The 17,572-nt window shown below is 38.7% G+C and overlaps 1 protein-coding gene across 17 annotated transcripts in view; it reads right to left on the reverse strand.

Moving 5' to 3' along the window:
• MAST2 (microtubule associated serine/threonine kinase 2) overlaps positions 1–17,572 on the reverse strand; it is a 150,743-nt gene that overhangs the window by 68,987 nt on the left and 64,184 nt on the right. For 8 of the 17 annotated variants that reach the window (XR_014549532.1, XR_014549533.1, XM_083620184.1 and 5 more), the window contains one exon: positions 16,584–16,615. Coding sequence is in view for 9 of the 17 variants with exons in the window: in XM_083620184.1 (XP_083476310.1) it covers positions 16,584–16,615 (32 nt within the window). In the remaining 8 variants the exon portion in view is untranslated. Of the gene's footprint in view, positions 1–10,408; positions 10,616–11,537; positions 12,053–16,583; positions 16,616–17,572 lie in introns of those variants that run through there. The other 9 variants (XR_014549534.1, XR_014549535.1, XM_083620183.1 and 6 more) reach the window with 5 other exon arrangements.

Here is a 17,572-nt window from a genome sequence, read left to right on the forward strand (position 1 = left end):
AGCGAAAGCCTGCATTCGCCCCATAGGACGCACACACATTTCGGCCTTCATTTTTGGACGGGAAAAAGTGTGTCCTATAGGGCGAAAAATATGGTATATACCTTTTGTTAAGAAGATATTCAATGAAAGGCTTAATACACACACACACACACACACACACACACACAATCTTTCACAAAGAATAAATTGCAATTGAGGATAAAAAAATTAAACCCTGTATAAATCATTCTCTCATTGCTGACCACCTTCCAAGACCATCCATTTTACTTCTAATAAATAAATAAATAAGAGTTTTAAAAGCTACCTGCAGATTCTATGCTACAAAAGTAGAATGCTGCTTCAAGCAGCCTATTTTGAAAAAATAAATAAATTTCCTTTTGTGGATCTGTATAGCAGAGTGAGATTAATAAAGAAAGCAGCTGGCTGAGAAAAGAAAATGGCACCAACAAATAATTTGACAGAAGATAAAATCATCTAATAAAGCTTATAATTCATATTAGAATGGTAAGATCCATTTTGATGAAATGAATAGATTGTAAGTGAACACTGCTACACTGCTTAAGAAAAGGTCTTTGGGATGTTTTCACTGAACATTTTTTATCTACCTCTAATACCAATATCTTTTTATGCTGCTCTGAATATGAAGTCTTATTGAAGCTGAATGTATGAGATTACAATATTAAAACAGCTTGAATTTAGTTCAGTTTTTCAATATAAGAATATGGAAACATCACCCTTATAAATCTTTCTAAGTAAGGCAAGTCCCACCTGTACTCCATCCCCCACCTGCCACAAAAAAATGAAGCAAATGGTCGGGCCACAAAGCATTCCGTAGACATCAAATGTGTTCCAGGTTTCTCATGGACCTCCAACTCTGGCAATCAAAATGATTTCTAGTTACTTGATGCACAACACACTCTGTCTTTTGAATTTTGTCAAAAATAGTGAACCCACAACAGTTCATAACCCTTGTAATATATACGCACAACAGCAAAAAAAAGCATGCGAACGTTGGAATGCAACAGCAGCAAACAATATTTAATGGTTACAAATTAAAGTTGTTAAATTGACAGCCTAGTTAAAAAAATGGCAATCAATGGACACATTCCCATGCTGCAAACCCAGTGAAACCATGGCTAAGCGCAAACATGTGCACATGCTGGCTACCAAGGATTGCACCCGCTTTGCTGCTCTTCGGGCTTTTTAGCTTAGCACAGCATAGCTGCAAAGTCAACATCTGGATCTGGTTATAATCCAAACCCAAGATTAAGGTCAAGGTCTCTTCTCCTTAACCAAGATCTTCTGCAAAGAACAAAACTTGGCTTAGCTGACATCCCAAGCCAAGCTAAAAAGTCCAGAAAAGAGCAAAGCTGATGAAAGCTCCTCCTGGAAGCCAGCATGTTTGTAAAGTTCTGGTAATCCATACTTTGGGTTACAGTGACACGAAAACAGGCCAATATAGGACAACATTTCCTAGTTTTGCAGATGACTCCTCATTCATTGCATCTTTTGATGAAATTGCACAGCATTTTAAGCTCTTTTTTTCTATTACAGAATATGTATTTTATTTTTAAAATTTTACTTCTTTATAAAAGCCAAAAAAAATCAGCAACAAAATGAAACATGTCTAGACATCTACCACTGAATCTACATCTACATCTGACATTGTATCAGTTGGATACAAATCTACAATAGTCATTATAGGTCTCTGTAATTTAGATCATTCTCGTGAGTATTTCAAAGCTCTTTTGCATAAGAATATGTTTTACAATAGCTTGAATAGCAATGCAAAATTCAGATAATTTTACGTCCTGACATCATGACAGGTCTGGAGTCTGCTACAGAAAAAAGGCTGTACCCAACTGGAGTGTTCAAAACAGATGTGTGTAAAGACTTCAGAATTCAAGTCCAAATCTTTCCTTAGGTTACATTCCCTATAAAGTGTCATCTTCTATGACATGTGAAGTTGTTAGATACTGTACCATAGTGCTTGTCTGATGGCTTTTTCCAACAGTAATTAGTGCCTTTTCTTAACCACACATATTAGTTCACCAACTGAACATTTAATAACCCATTTAGCACTTAATGCTAATCCAAACCATGGTGTAATGAAAAGCATTGGCCCCCATAAAGAAGGACTTTACTCCTCCTCTGGTCCCCCCCCCTTCTGTGAGCATAGCAATAATTTAGCTTAGTGTGTCATCTGAACCTGGGCTCATTTTTTTCTTACATCAGGCAAACTACAAGCTGTATACAAGGTTCATTCTATGGCTTACCACTCATGGTTTGTCTGGAAGAGACAAAGCCATGAATCTGGGTGCCGATGACATACCAAGGCAAACCAGGGCTTAGCTCACAGCAGTGCAGCACCAGGGTACTGGAAGAGGAGCAAAATGGCCAAGATCTCTTCTCAGGCAGCTTGCACACTTCCACTAAGCCATGGTTTGTTGTAGTTTTGTGCATGAACTAAGTCACTGTCACTTTAAAGCACTACTTTATTGTTTGGATTATTTAAAAAATAAAACAAGCTTCGTAAGGACCTATAGTGTTTGCAATTATATATGCACTCTTTCATGCTTTAAAAATCACATAATTATCCTAATTATAGCTGACACATTTACTACGAGAAAAAATCGCCTTATTTTTCCAAAACAAAATTTGAATGTACTCAGTGGCAAAGCTCAACATTTTTCCTGTGTGCACCAATATACAAGTTAACGTCACATATTCAAAACCTACTATCATTCTTCAAATTTGAAGGCAACCTCTTCACAATGATGTACAGTGAGACCATGATTTATGCTCATTTAACTTGTGCGCATTCAGCTTTATGTGCTTGGCAATTTAAAAAAATGTAAAAGGGGGGCAGAAAGGGGACAGGCATATAGAAAAAAAGCTTTGGCAACCCTGTCTGCCATTGCCTGCCATGTGTTTTGACTATAAGCAGTTTTGGTTTAGGCATGAACCCTGGAATGCAACCCCTCCATAGGCTGAGGGCTTATGCAGTGTTATGTTATCAGTATAACACTGATATTGACTCAGCGACCTATCTTCCTGACACTGGGAAAGGTAGCAGCAGACTACAACCCTGCTTGATGGCTCATACACACACAAATGTTTCCCATTATAATTTCATATATGCTTATTATTTCTTCCCTTTAAAAAAACCCCATCAAACAAATCTGCCCTTCCTGCTAATAATCTTAAGGTACTGTACATTTTCTGTCCTAAATTTGATAAAATTGTTCTGCCTCAACTTGTTTGCTTTAAATCCTCTGTTGGATCTTTATCATTCATTTATTTTAAACAAAGGAAATTTAAAAATCTCACCAGCAGTCAACTGAAACTGCCCTTGATTACATTTGCAGTTTGCTTAATCTCACTAGATCTCATATTATCTTTTCTAGTCTTCTTCTTGACATTCAGCTTTTCATACTATCAGCCATGCTGTTCTTCCCACCATTTTGCAAAAGTTTCGATTTGGTGAAACTGTTTTGTTCACATCTTTTTGTAAGTTCTGGTGATTTTTAAAAACACTTTTATTTCCTCATCCTTTTCTGTTACAAGTGCCCTTTAAATATTCTCCCAATAGAATGAAAATTCCTCACTTTTAAAGTGAGGTACATAGATGGGAGAATGCCTAAGCCATTCAACCATATGACAGGGTCTTTCACATAGGTATTTCACAGAAAACTGGCAATGGAAGAGACAGATGTATTCAGCCCCATTCAGTTGAATTACCGAGACATTCTCCCAGCTGCATGGGATCTGGTTATTTAAGTATTTTTAAAAATTCTGTATTGCCCTTTTAGCATAAAATGCAGCAGTGGAGCTCACCATCATCTGAATAGCCTCCACGATACTACAACAGCCAACAGGAGCCTTGAGTGGTGTTGAAGCCACTCATGCAAGTTATTTCATCCAGTCTCCATGCAGCTGGTGTAACATTAAAATGAGTTCTCACTTATAGAGCGTAGAGAATGAACTGGAGTAAATTCAAGAGTAGAGTTCTCCATGGAGTAGGAATAGAAGTTCTTTAGTATGCTGGAAAAAAAGAAGTAACGTATTTTTCGCTCTATTGGACGCAGTTTTTCCCCTCCAAAAATTGAGGGGAAATGTGTGTGTGTCCTATGGAGCGAATGTAAGCTTGTGCCATAGCCACGCGCAACCCCTCCAGCAGGGAGAGGCTGCACAGGGCTATGGCTTCTTTAGCTCCATGCAGCCTCTCCCGGCAGGGAGAGATTGTGCAGGGCTAAAGAGAAAGCCAAAGCAGCGAGCGGGATCCATCCTGCTCGCTGCCTTGGCTTGTTCCATAGCTGCGCGCAACCCCTCCGGCAGGGAGAGGCTGCACGGGGCTAAAGAGGAAGCCAAAGCAGCGAGCGGGATCCATCCCGCTCGCTGCCTTGGCTTGTGCCATAGCCGCGCGCAACCCCTCCGGCAGGGAGAGGTTGTGCGCAGCCTGTACGCTGCTCTTTGGGGCTGGGGGGGGGGAATATTTTTTTTCTTGATTTCCCCTCCTAAAAACTGGGTGCGCCCTATGGTGTGAAAAATATGGTACATCTGTCTCAGAAACTGCTTGGGGCTTTTTACATGGCAGAACCAATAGTAGCACAAGAAGCAGAGTCTTGGGACTGTGGCTAAATTTCACAAGCTTCTGCTACCAAAGAAGAATGCTCCAAATCCCTCCAAACCACATGGTCTTCTAACTGAAATAAACAACGATAATGTCTCATCATTTCCAAGCCCCAATATTTTCTCATTGAGTCTGGAGTTATTGTGTTATAAAGCATGTCTCAGTCAACCTCCACTGGAAAAAAATAATATCATACCACTTGGTACTGAGCAGTTACTCATCATGTTTAAAGCTAATGGAAGCTGAAAGAAGCAACAACTAAAACTGGCAATTGCCACCTGCTGTGACAGAACAATTTCTAAGCAGCATTTAGCCTTAATATAGTTACTCCACAGACATCTGTCAAGCAGCAACCCTCCACGCCCAAGATCAACCAATATTCTACCCCAAATAAACTGTTTAAACTAGTGTGTCTCCATTTAAGAATACATGCATCCTAAATTAACTTACTGATATCATTTTTCAATATACCCTAAGACCATACACACATACATACATACATACATACATACATACATACTATATTTTACTGCAAGTTGTCCTGTTAACTGAACTGTAGTATATAAATCTTAGTAAATAAAAGCTGACAAATCCGAACTCCAGTCACTTCTGTTATAAAGATGTATTAACTACCCTCCTTGATCGCTTAACAGCAACAAATCTGGAATATCAAGGTGCTTTTAGATTGCTCTTAAAAGCATGGACTTTGACGCAGCTGCTGAGGCATACCTGGGAAACTTGTTTTTACTTGCTTTTTGCAACTAAAAGTTAACTTGGTTATAACTTTTTACAATTTTATTGTTTGGTTTTATGTTTTTATATTGCTGTAAACTGCATTGATATTTTTATGATACAGTGGTATAGAAATATTTAAATAAATAAATACAATTAGAACGGAGGATAAGTGGTGGGCTAAGGTTAGGCAAATCTGATGATGACTAGCTGATCTTACAACTTGCTAGAAGTTCAGATACCTCTAATTACTAAAAGTCTGATTTTTCCAGTCAGAGATTCACTACACCAAGTGTGCCTAGCAGTCACTGATAGCCTTAATCCTCCATTAATTTGTATAATCCCTTTTGAAAACCAGTCAGTGGTCATTTTGTGGTAGTGGATTTCAAAGAAGTACCAATAGTCAGCTTTTTAGATGACCCTGAAGTCTAGCATTATATGAGAAAGAAATGCTTCTCTCTCCCTACTTTCTTTACACCATGCATAATTTTATGCACCTCTGTCATGCCCCTGCTTAGTCACCCTATTTCTAAACTAGAAAGCATTAAGTGTTGTAACCTTTCCTCACAAGGGAGTTGCTCAAGCTCATTGGTTATTCTGGTTGCCCTTTTCAGCACCTATTCCAGCATTACAATATCCTTTTTGAAGTGCAGCAAGAAGAACTGTACACAATACTGCAAACATGGTTGAACTATATATTTATATAATTTGCAGTGTGTGTCTCCCCCCCCCCATTCCTTTCTATTTATCCTTAATGTAGAATCTGCCCTTTTTACCCAGCAGTCAGGCTGTTTAACTCTCTCCAGCAGCTGAGCTGAACAAGTTATGGCATATGTACCAGGCCCTGTCACAAATTAATTGTCAGGGTAAATAATAGTGGTACTCTATCATCAAGATCTTGCTTGTACTGGCTCTCTTATTTCTCCCTCCTTCTCTACTCTTCGCCTAAGTAAGCACAGAAAATACTTTAAAACCAAACTTCTGGTATTATAGAAACTGGAGCTTTGTGATGTTTTCATTTGTTATTAGACATCAATAAACAAGGGTAATCCTCGTTCCTGAATGTTAATCAAGGCTATCATGGTCATATTTAAATGTCTGGTTTCAAGCAATTACAAAACTGTTATAAAATTTTATATTAACTGACACATGTGAGGTACAAAATGTTTGTCTCCAAGTATATTTGACCTCCCTAAAGTTGGAAACTTCTTTTATCAGATACTGTTACAAGAGAACTGGATCAGGCAAGCAGACAGCTGTTTGTTCGCACAGAAAGGCTGACTACGCCAGAACAAGAGGAAAGGAAAAAACCCTATGTAAACATTTATGGAAGAACACAGACAAATCAATGTAATGTTATTACCAGACAATGTAATTCCCTACAGAGCTAAGGTAGCTACAACGTAGCTCAATTGTGGGTGTTCAAATGTAGCTGTCAGAAAATAACTTGACAGGATGAACTTAGATTCCAAATCAGCAGCAAAAGCAACCGACTGGTATCCAAGTAAATAAAACGACAACAAAGAACAAATGGATAAAATAGGATTAAGAGCTGCACAGGTGAAGCAAGGAATTCGAAAATTATCATTACAGAGCTGTGCTTTTAGACACAACTACATATCAACAGATTATCATCTATTGTGTATTTACAAAGCAGAAAGGCAGAACCTCTGAAACTACAAAAAGCTATGATCACCCTAGTAAAAGCTGAAATCAACATCAATATTAGTTATTAAAAGATTTTCCATCTTTTGGGACAAGATGGCATAAAAGATCATAAAACATATAAAAACAAGAGCTTAAAACAATTAAGTCTCTTAAAAAAAAAAGCAATAAAACAGATTCCAACACAGAGGCTTTATCAAAAATTTTACTTGTTGACTTCTTAAGACTCAGCCTTTCAAACTTCTACCAGTTAAGGTGCAACTTTAAGGGCAGAACTCACTTAATGAACCCCATTAGTGGAAGCCCTTTAGGGGGGTAGGAGAGAGGATTGTTCAATCTAGCAAGCTGAAAGGCTTGCACAAAAGGAACATTTGAATTCCACCTTAAGTGTTCTTTAAAGAGCATATTAGTATCACTTCCTTTTCCTTCTTTTTTTAACTCATTTGTCAGGAGGTCAGGTGTTACACTGCTGCACAAAGTAGGCCTAAGGTTTTTATGTAAGTTTCTGCATATTATCCAATGCTTCCTCTTTATAACTTGAAGGTTTTACCCAACCAAATATTACAGATTTGTTCTATTTTATAACTGAACTTTCATACAGACGTTTTGATGCAATAATTTCATTTTGGCACACCATGTGTTCAAAATAAACTTTGATATCTCTCTCAATTGTTGCAGGCAAATCCCTGTGGTTCCCCAGAGGGTTTCATCCCTCAGGCCCCTCAGCTGCATTACCCTGGAGTTGGCCCAGGAAAACATGAGGAGAGCCCACGCCTAACCTTCTGCTCTAGTCCACATGAGCCAAGAAGCCATAGGATGTGACAGTGGATTCATCAACCCACCCATATTGTTGCTCTGTCAAGACTAGAAGCCTTCACAGGTAACACAACTCTTGATCTATAGAAAAAAATACTATACTAGATTAAAAAAACACTGGGTGGGATTCATCCAACTTATACTCAGAGTAAACCTATTAAAATTAATGGACCTAACTTAAAGTCATGTACATTAATTTCAATGGGGTGACTGAATAAAACTTCACTGAATATCATCTCTTATGTGCAGTCATGTGTAAAGATTCAAATATTTTTTAATTCTGTATTAGTATATGAGAGAAAGACATAGAAATTATTACTTATCTGCTTCTGGCAGCCAAACTGACAATATGTCAGAACTGAAAAGCACCATCACTGACTCCACTATTTTCTTCAAACTCTTGCTTAGCTAAAATTTGGGATATGGTATGCATGATGAAGTTAACAAACCTGGTTTGAGTGAAAGAAGGTGAAAGAAGTTGCACCTTCTTCCCTGAGCTGCTGCCTGCTTGTTGGCATTATTTCATGGTGTTATAAGTATGACAGAGCGTCAAATTGCCTCATAGGACAACTTTATGCAACCAAACAAGTACCTAGAATTGTTTGTGCACTGCCCACAAAGGAGTAGTTCATAACAAAGCATCTATCTCAACTTAGTAGGAAAAACTGGCCTTATGTTTGCATGCACAAATTTGTTTGAATTATTACTCTACATGCAAACATAACAGCTGGTTAACAGGAAGCCTGAGGAAAGGTTCTACTAAAGAGGATTAAAAATAGTGAAACTACCAAAGGCTGACTTGAAAGAACAAATGAGCAGATATTATGATAGCAAATTTAATTCACTTAAAACAAGGAACATGTGAAAAAGAAAGCATTTTAGGGATGGGCTGAATGTAACTTAAAGTGGTACCTTGGGTTACAAACACTTCGGGTTGCAAACGCTTCAGGTTACAAACTCCGCTAACTCGGAAGTAGTTACCTCGGGTTGCGAACTTTGCCCCAAGATGAGAACAGAAATCGCAGGCCAGAGGCAGCAGGAGGCCTCATTAGCGAGAGCGCACCTCAGGTTAAGAACAGTTTTGGGTTAAGAACGGGGAACGAATTAAGTTTGTAACCCGAGGTACCACTGTATTTTAGAAAATAATATATCTTGTTAAAGATAGAAAGACTGTAAGAATTATGTTTTAAAATTGTAGAGGAGGTGAGAAGAGGCCAACATCTGTATGCTTCAGCCACTCTCCCCCCGGATCTATATTGACACACCTTCTTCCAGTCTGTATTCACTAAATAGAGCAAAGGCAATACGTAAATGCGGAAGTCATTCAAGAGGACGCAGGGTCAGCTCAAGCCTTTCTGCTGCCAGGGGTGCAGGACAAAATAACAGAATGAGGTAGCAGATGGTGAGATGTATGTTTTAGGACCCACCTTATTTCTTTTGACTGTTTTTAATTGTTTTAACTGATTTTAATATTGTATTTACATTGTTGTAACGCTTCCTGGGAATTTATGTTGAAAGCCATATAAGAAATAGTGATGCTGCTGGTGGTGGTGGTGATAACAACAACAACAACAACAATAAATTATATTTCTTTATTATTCTTAACTTTATATCCTGCCCTTCCTCCTTTGCTCAGTGTGGCAAAGGACATGTAGTAAGAACACACTAGTATCTGCTACAACATGAAGAAGTCAATCAGGCAAATTCTTCAGTGCTGGTGACAAGACTATCCTAAACCACACATGAGGACAGCAAGCTAGTTGGGGAGATGAACGGCAGCCCACATGCCATTCTTGGCTCTGTCCTTCAGCAACTTACCTCACCACTCAACCTAACACCCGTTTGCTGTCCACTCAAACAAATGCTGCAATGTGGCTGTGTGCATCATGTAAGCTGAGCAATGTATGCATGTGTGCAATGCCTGCTGGCATATGCCGTCTGAGCTTTCTGCTGGCTTGCTCAATTTGGGGGTTGTTTCAAATGGTGTCTGTGATGCAGTGGGTGAAGCAATGTGGCGCCGCATTAGTTGGTGGTTGCCACTACTCTCACCTAGCATCCACCACCTAATGCGGTCACCTCACTCTGCCTAACGACAGGATCAGCCCTGAATGAGCTTGCAAAGTTCTTTTTTGGGGGGAAGTGGGGGCAGAAGCAGGAAGGCAGTGCTCTGCCCATAGCTGTTATGACTAAAAAGGAAAGTTAATTAAAATTAAAAATTGAGAAATAATGCTTCTGTAAACAAGTATAGTTCTGTTAAGGGCCCATCTATAAATGAGAAAAGCATTACACAGAACTGTGGCAAAGACAAGGGGGGCGCATGCATACAAATGATTTTGACCATGCTTATTGAACTGGGAGGAGATAATTGGTCTACTATGACTGATAATAACAAGGTTTCTGAATAATGCTGCCTTTCTTATTTTAGATGTTTCATGACCCTGACGAAATTTTGAATGCTACAGAGATACCTTAAAGTCTAAGCCTACTATTGAAATGACCCAAGTTAAAGGTTATGCACTACTGATTAAAGAACGCATGTTCCCAGTTTAAATTCCTCCTTACCTCCACTGAAGTGGGTTGCTGCAGCAAGGGCTACCAGGGTTGCTCTGAGGTTGTGGGTTGAGGTAAAACACTAGAGGAGATGTAGCAAGGGCACAATCAGCACTAAATGGGATTTTAAGATGCTGCAGACCTGGAGCAGAAGTAGGAGAGAACACATGCTGGTGCCCATCACTTCCTCGGCAGTGGGAAAGGAAAGGAGAGGAGATTCTGACAAAGCACCACAACAGAAACAGTCAGTTTCAAAATTATCCTGTCACATACTTTTTGTTTGTTTTTAAAGTAAACAAGTTGCACACAGCAAATAACAGACCTACACCTAAAGAGACACATGTATCTTCTTTTTGGATTGGGCATGGAAAGTATAAAAGCTACACATAATAGAATCTTTATGCATCAGCCCAAATTCCTCTAATGAGTAAATGACAGGTTAAATAAAAACATCAATTGCTAATCTCTTCTTAGGCATCGAATGGGAATTTATAAAAGACTGAAAAACTAGATAGCCCTCCACTTACATAATCTTCATACTTAATGGCATATTCCATGCACATTCAGTGTCACTTGCAGCCATGGGCCACAGTCTCACAAGCTGCACCTCTGACTGCGGCTTTTCTCTTCCATGGCAGTGGCTCACAGCAGACTGCAGTCACAATATTTTATTTTTTTATTTCTAAGATGCTCTCATATGTGGAGATGTGTATTAAAAGTGGAAAAACTTATACATCAATGGAGAAACTTGAGGTTAACTTTACTTACTCCTAATACTTAAGGCACTAATCTCCACAATTCAGCTATACTGAATATTTAATTGGAATCAATAGCCCTACAAATACGAATTATGAAATAAAATAGACCAGAAAGCTCAATATGAACTTTTATTCACTTCATACCAAAGAGAGCAAAAACAGAACAATTAAGTTGTCCCATTATATAAAAATAAGAGATAGTACATTAATTATATCTGTGCTTAAAAGACTGACAAACTGTATGACTATTCTAAAAGCTTAAATGAAAGCATGGATTTGTTAAACTATTGCTTGACTGACACTCAAGATTCAGATTAATATTATATTTGTTCACTCCAATAGATAAGCTAAGCACTGAGTCTATTTCACACAACAATCCTTACTGGATCCGTAGAGATGGGGCTCCAAACCTCTCTCTTCTTCGTTTCATCATTTCACTGTGTGAAATGCTAGATGTGTTAAATGAATAGATCTTAAAGCCAGAAAAGTGGAAGTGCTGTTAAATCCAAGCCTGAGTTTCTTGCGTAGCCGCAGAGTCAATGACAGATAACTATGCCTTCAACTGGAGTCGAGATCTATCAGATAGATCACATCACAAGGCAATTGTTTAAGAAGCCTTCTGCAAACTTATTTATGGCATCCAGAAACAACCAAGCCGAAGTCAGCCAGCATGAGGAGGAAGGTCTGAGAAGCCGAAGATAGGGACTGAACCGTTTTGTTCCACCGCCTACATTTTACTTCCATTATCACTCACAGTTGAGGCACGGCAAATCACGGAAAAACATTTGTTCATTTCAGCAACACTTTCAGCAAGCCACAAGGAAACAGAGACTGAGAGGGAGAAATGGCACATGAGCAAAAACTTTGGCAGAAGCCTCGCATACCAACACGAAAGCTCACACTGCAAAAGTAGTACACAGTGACTGCTGACCCAGAGCCCCAGGAAAGCCACAGGCAGCTGCTCTCTGACTGCTGTGGATTCCCACCCCACCCCCACCCCCCCAAAAAATGATTTTTGGATTTCTAACATGGGGGTTGGATCGCATACCTTTTTCCTTATTCTGGATTTTTCATATTGCACTCAATAGCACTTAAGCATACTGTATTGGGTTTTTTATATACAGGGCTTTCCAGGAAGAGAAAACAGGACTTTGCTTCAACCTATACTTTAATTCTTTCTGGATCTACAAAGAACTGACAACGGTGATGAGAGCTCTAAGGCAAGAGATTTAACAGTGTGAATTAACCAACTCCCTTATAAACCATGGGTAGGCAAACTAAGGCCCGGGCCCGCCTTCTAAATCCGGCCCGCAGACGGTCCGGGAATCAGCATGTTTTTAAATGAGTAGAATGTGTGCTTTTATTTAAAATGCATCTCTGGGTTATTTGTGGGGCATAGGAATTCATCCATTCCCCCCCCCCCCCCGAAAAAAATAGTCCGGCCCCCCACAAGGTCTGAGGGACAGTGGACCGGCCCCCTGCTGAAAAAGTTTGCTGACCCCTGGGATAAACTTTTCCCCCTGTCTAAATATTGACTCATTCATTTTGGCTGTGAAGCAACAGTTCTTGCCACTGACTAAGATCAGTGTAAGCATACCAAACTATTAATCAGTATCGTCAAAACCACCATGTATAGAAATTGCCACTTATACTGGAAGCCCAGGAAGCATACTGATGCATACATTTTACTACTCAAAAAATGTCACATGAGCCCTGCAATAAACTCCAGTGCCCAATCTGTCCTTATGTACTGCTCAGTAACATTATTGTATGATCAAATAATATGAGCTTTCAAAAGCATGGATGACCAGCCAGCACATTTTCCATTACTTCCTGTATACTATCAGAAAGACTAATTCTCAAATCAAGAGACAACCATGTATAATGCTGGCCTTTTAAAAAAAACATGTTACGTCAGTATGTAAACTAGTATCCCAGATATAATCCTGATACTATTTGAATGAGGCCATTTTTGACTGACTCACTGACAAAAACTTAACCCAAAGTAGTCTAAATGATGCTTGCATAATGTAGCTGTAGAATGTCTCTTAATAAACACGTCTCAATTAAAGATAAACCTTTTTAGATGAATTTAGAGAAAGAGAAAAAAAACAACTCAGGTACCAGAAGTTACCTTCTAAAGAATGGTCAGCAAAAATCTATGAAGACGAACTCATACATACAAAAAAGGTGCCAAACAGCATATTAAGGGGTTATTTGATTAATTTCAACAGAAGGGTTGATACTTTTGAACTGCAGAACTACAACATGAAGTTTCTTGAAGTTACCAGCACTCTGAGAAAGTTCGTCAGTCTACTGGCACCTGACAGGATTGGGACACCTCTTAATCTGATTTATCAAGTTCTTCTAAAGTAATCTACATTCTCTCTGCCTCACTATGTATAACTGTTCTTACCAGGGGGGTGCAGGGGAATCAGCAGAAGTCCACACACCCAAGCAATATCCCACTAAAACAACTCTGGTTAAATTGATATAATAATGAAGTTTAGCCCCAAACAACTCCTATGCATCAAAACCTGAGTAAAGTTGTGAACGTTCAACCAGGCCACGTTATGGAACCACTGGATATTAGCTACTACTGGATAGAAACTAATGGGGCTGAAAGTACTTTACACACTAAAAGTACAGTACATATTATTTAAATATTAATGGTTCTCCCGTGTTAGCTAAGATGCAAGCTCCTTGATTATAAAACGCTATCCTCAAGAAAGAAAATATAGTACACTTTTTGTTAATAATAATAATATCACACTGAAAAAACACTACCAATGTGAAATTTAAAAGATATCCCAAATGTATTTGGATGTAAATGATATAAGCTATTTCAGCTGATCAGTATTTATAATATGGATATTCAGAAAGCATAGTACCAGATTTTCTCATTTTAAAGTATTGCTAAAATACTGCACTAATTCCTTATGCCTTAAAAGCTTGACATATATGTAAAGCTAGTCACCCCCAGGTACGGTGAATGTACTACTTGTTCAACAGAAACACAGACTTTCTTCATACAATTTTGGGGAGTCATGTTGCAACATCAGCAATACAGTTTGCCGTTCCAAGTTCTGAATCAGCACCTCCTATCTTTTTAGAAACAGGTAGTTATTTTTAGAGCGGCTCTTCTTGAGAGCCTCTCCCCTTGGCTGAGTTGCTATCACTCCACACTTTCAAATTAGGAGCACTTGGGAAACTCTTCAAATTTTCTTTAGTGTTAGAATCTGTACACAGAAGGCTACCTTTTTATGAGCACGCAACTGACTCCCACTACTGGAAGGCCAGGTAAAGCCTTGAGTGACCAGAGCTAAAAGCTGCCCATTGCCCCTTCCAGCACCTCAGTAGAATGTAGAATACTTATTAATATTCCAGTCCAAAGCACTATATGAAAAGTATAGTATACTGATAAAACATAAAACGCTCAAGAGAACACAGAAAGTATTTTACTGAATGGTTGTGACAAATGCAGCAACTTATTGTTTTGCTGTTCAACAACTTTAAAGGTAAAGGTAAAGGTACCCCTGCCCGTACGGGCCAGTCTTGCCAGACTCTAGGGTTGTGCGCTCATTTCACTCTATAGGCCGGGAGCCAGCGCTGTCCGCAGACACTTCCGGGTCACGTGGCCAGCGTGACAAGCTGCATCTGGCGAGCCAGCGCAGCACACGGAATGCCGTTTACCTTCCCGCTGGTAAGCGGTCCCTATTTATCTACTTGCACCCGAAGGTGCTTTCGAACTGCTAGGTTGGCAGGCACTGGGACTGAACGACGGGAGCGCACCCCGCCGCGGGGATTCGAACCGCCGACCATGCGATCGGCAAGTCCTAGGCACTGAGGTTTTACCCACAGCGCCGTCAGCTTAAATATCTTTTCAAAGTTAAATGAGTGAACTTCACTCCAACTTTTTCATTATTGAAAGCACATTTACTTTCTCAGTCTAAATATCTGTTTCACCTCCTTTCATTGTGGACTGCTCAAATGTTTAGACCAACAATGCTTTAATCAGCAGTTTATGACATTTCTTGAAAACACATATCTGGATGATGTACTATTTCTATACCGTTTATTCTATTATTCTATGTTAAATATTTCAACTTGTCAAGCACAGGTTCCATAAATTACTGGATTTATACAAAGTACTCAGGGAGGTTTCATACCAGTTCTTTTAGCCTCTGACCCTTCCTGTTTGTAAGTGTTGCTGCCAAAGCATGGAGAAATCAGAGGAGTATGAGTTCAATGCTAGTTTCCTCAGGAAGGAATTCACTTACCTGGGAGATTTAACGCCATTAAAACAGATATGAAGAAAGTGAGTAAGCTACACTGGAATTGGTAACTTAGAAATAAAATGTGAGAATGACTCTATCAAGTGTCGTACAACCAGTTCTCTCTGCTGTAAACATGAACACAGGTTGTGTGTCACTAGTTTTATATTCACAAGCAAACAGCCACAGATACAAGCCAAGACAGAAATAGACCATATAAACGCAACTACTACATTATCTCTCATTTGAGAAGTGTAGCTGATGACCTGTGGTGCCTATGAAGACTAGAGAACTATGACTACCACTTAAGACCGAGCCTCTGATAATGCAAACAAGGTTCATAAGTTGAGAAATAATTTACAAAAATTGCCAAAAACCTATACTCAACACACACTTTGAGAAAGAAAGAATGCATAATTTGGTCTACCTACAAGCAACCCAATATGTTCTGTAATTTTAATAAAAATACTGTTGCAACCATTTCATCAGCATTGCAAAAATCCAAAATAGTTTCATGGAAGTTTAACAATAGGGAGTGTTGCAGTGGCTAGAGCCTCTATGCACCAGAATAGGTTCTGGAGAGACACCAGACGTAGAGGCATCAAGCATTGTCCTTAACAAAAAGGAAATACTAACAAGATTTCTCTCAGCAGCATCATAAATCTAAGCCTATTTCTTGAAAGATAACATAAATATTCAGATCATGTTTTTCAATTATACTACTGTTTTTCATTTTCAGTCCGGGATTAGGTAGAAGGCTCACTTACCTCTCACAAATCCAACCAGAAACAGTTTCATTTTACCACTGACCAACCATATTGGCAAGTAATCCTTAAATCATGAATCTGCATAAAATGTCTGTACTGCTAAAATTATGAAGACCACATGCCACATAAAAATGTAAAATACATTCAATTTTCAACATGATGGTTTTAACAGCTTGCTTTGTTTCTTATTCAAATGCTTCCAAAAGCCTAATTCCCCAGTATCATCCATGTTTCTGGAAATGCCTAATGCGCAACAGTATTCCATCATCCTCAGTAACCATGGGCTTTTATGTGCCCCACACTTTGTTCCTACAAAACATATAAAAGATCCAAAAATATATCTGATAGATTTAGTTACTATTAAGACAAGAAAGAAATGTATACTTACAAACTTCCTCTTCTAGGGAGACTAAGTTCCTTCTGTGGGAAAAATACAAACAGCAAATCAATCAAGCTGATGAGGACAATGAGGACCAGCCTGCTTTTGATCAAGTAATAACCATGCAGCTGTATTACCAGAACTCCAGGTATAACATTGTCCCCATATGCCTACAGCTAACCATGTTACAATTTGGATTTTACAAGAAGCAAGAGTTGCTGAAATACAGAGGTATTCTGTGGTGCTCTTCTAATGTGCAAAGAGGAACCTCACTGATGTCAATAACAGTACAACATTCCTGAGTTCCCATTTCTTATAAACATCCCCATTAGCTCTGAGAATATAGCTAGTCTGGTATGCTGGCATTGTGTTTATGACTGTTATTGTCACAACATTAAGACTATCTGCAAACATATTATATAATAATATAATTTATTGTATAATTAATTTTTAAAGCTTATTAAGCATATTAGTGCATATTAAGTGAAGCTAATAATTTTTTCCACATTGAACAGATACAGTACATGCACTGAAGTGTTTTCACAAAGATGATGGGTGTAAATTAGATGTATGATATAGAATTCAATTTTTTAAAATGCTTCTGTTTCAGATCAACCTATTTATTTTTATGTTGTAAATATAGTATTTTACCACTAGATGGTATCATTATCCTACTTGACAATCTTGATATATAGATAGGTAAAGATTAGTAGTGTTCTGAAACCAGAGATATTTGCGGTAAACATTTACAAAACACACAATTATGCTACTTTTTAATCCCGGGGAAAATTTACCCATTTAAAATAATTCTTACATCTCATGCAATTTTATTTACCAGGCTGCCTGCTGAGTTGTTGTTTAAGCCATAGCTAGTTATATTGGCCCACTGAGTCTGGTTTACACTGCTGTAATTTGAATGGACCTTTCGGATCAGCTTTGATCTTTCCTTTTAACATGTGGAGGCAGCAAACCATTTTATCTTTGGGCTCAGGGTTGTA

The sequence above is a fragment of the Podarcis filfolensis genome (assembly GCF_964270895.1).
Source record: "Podarcis filfolensis genome assembly, chromosome: 6".
Taxonomy (NCBI): Eukaryota; Metazoa; Chordata; class Lepidosauria; order Squamata; family Lacertidae; genus Podarcis; species Podarcis filfolensis.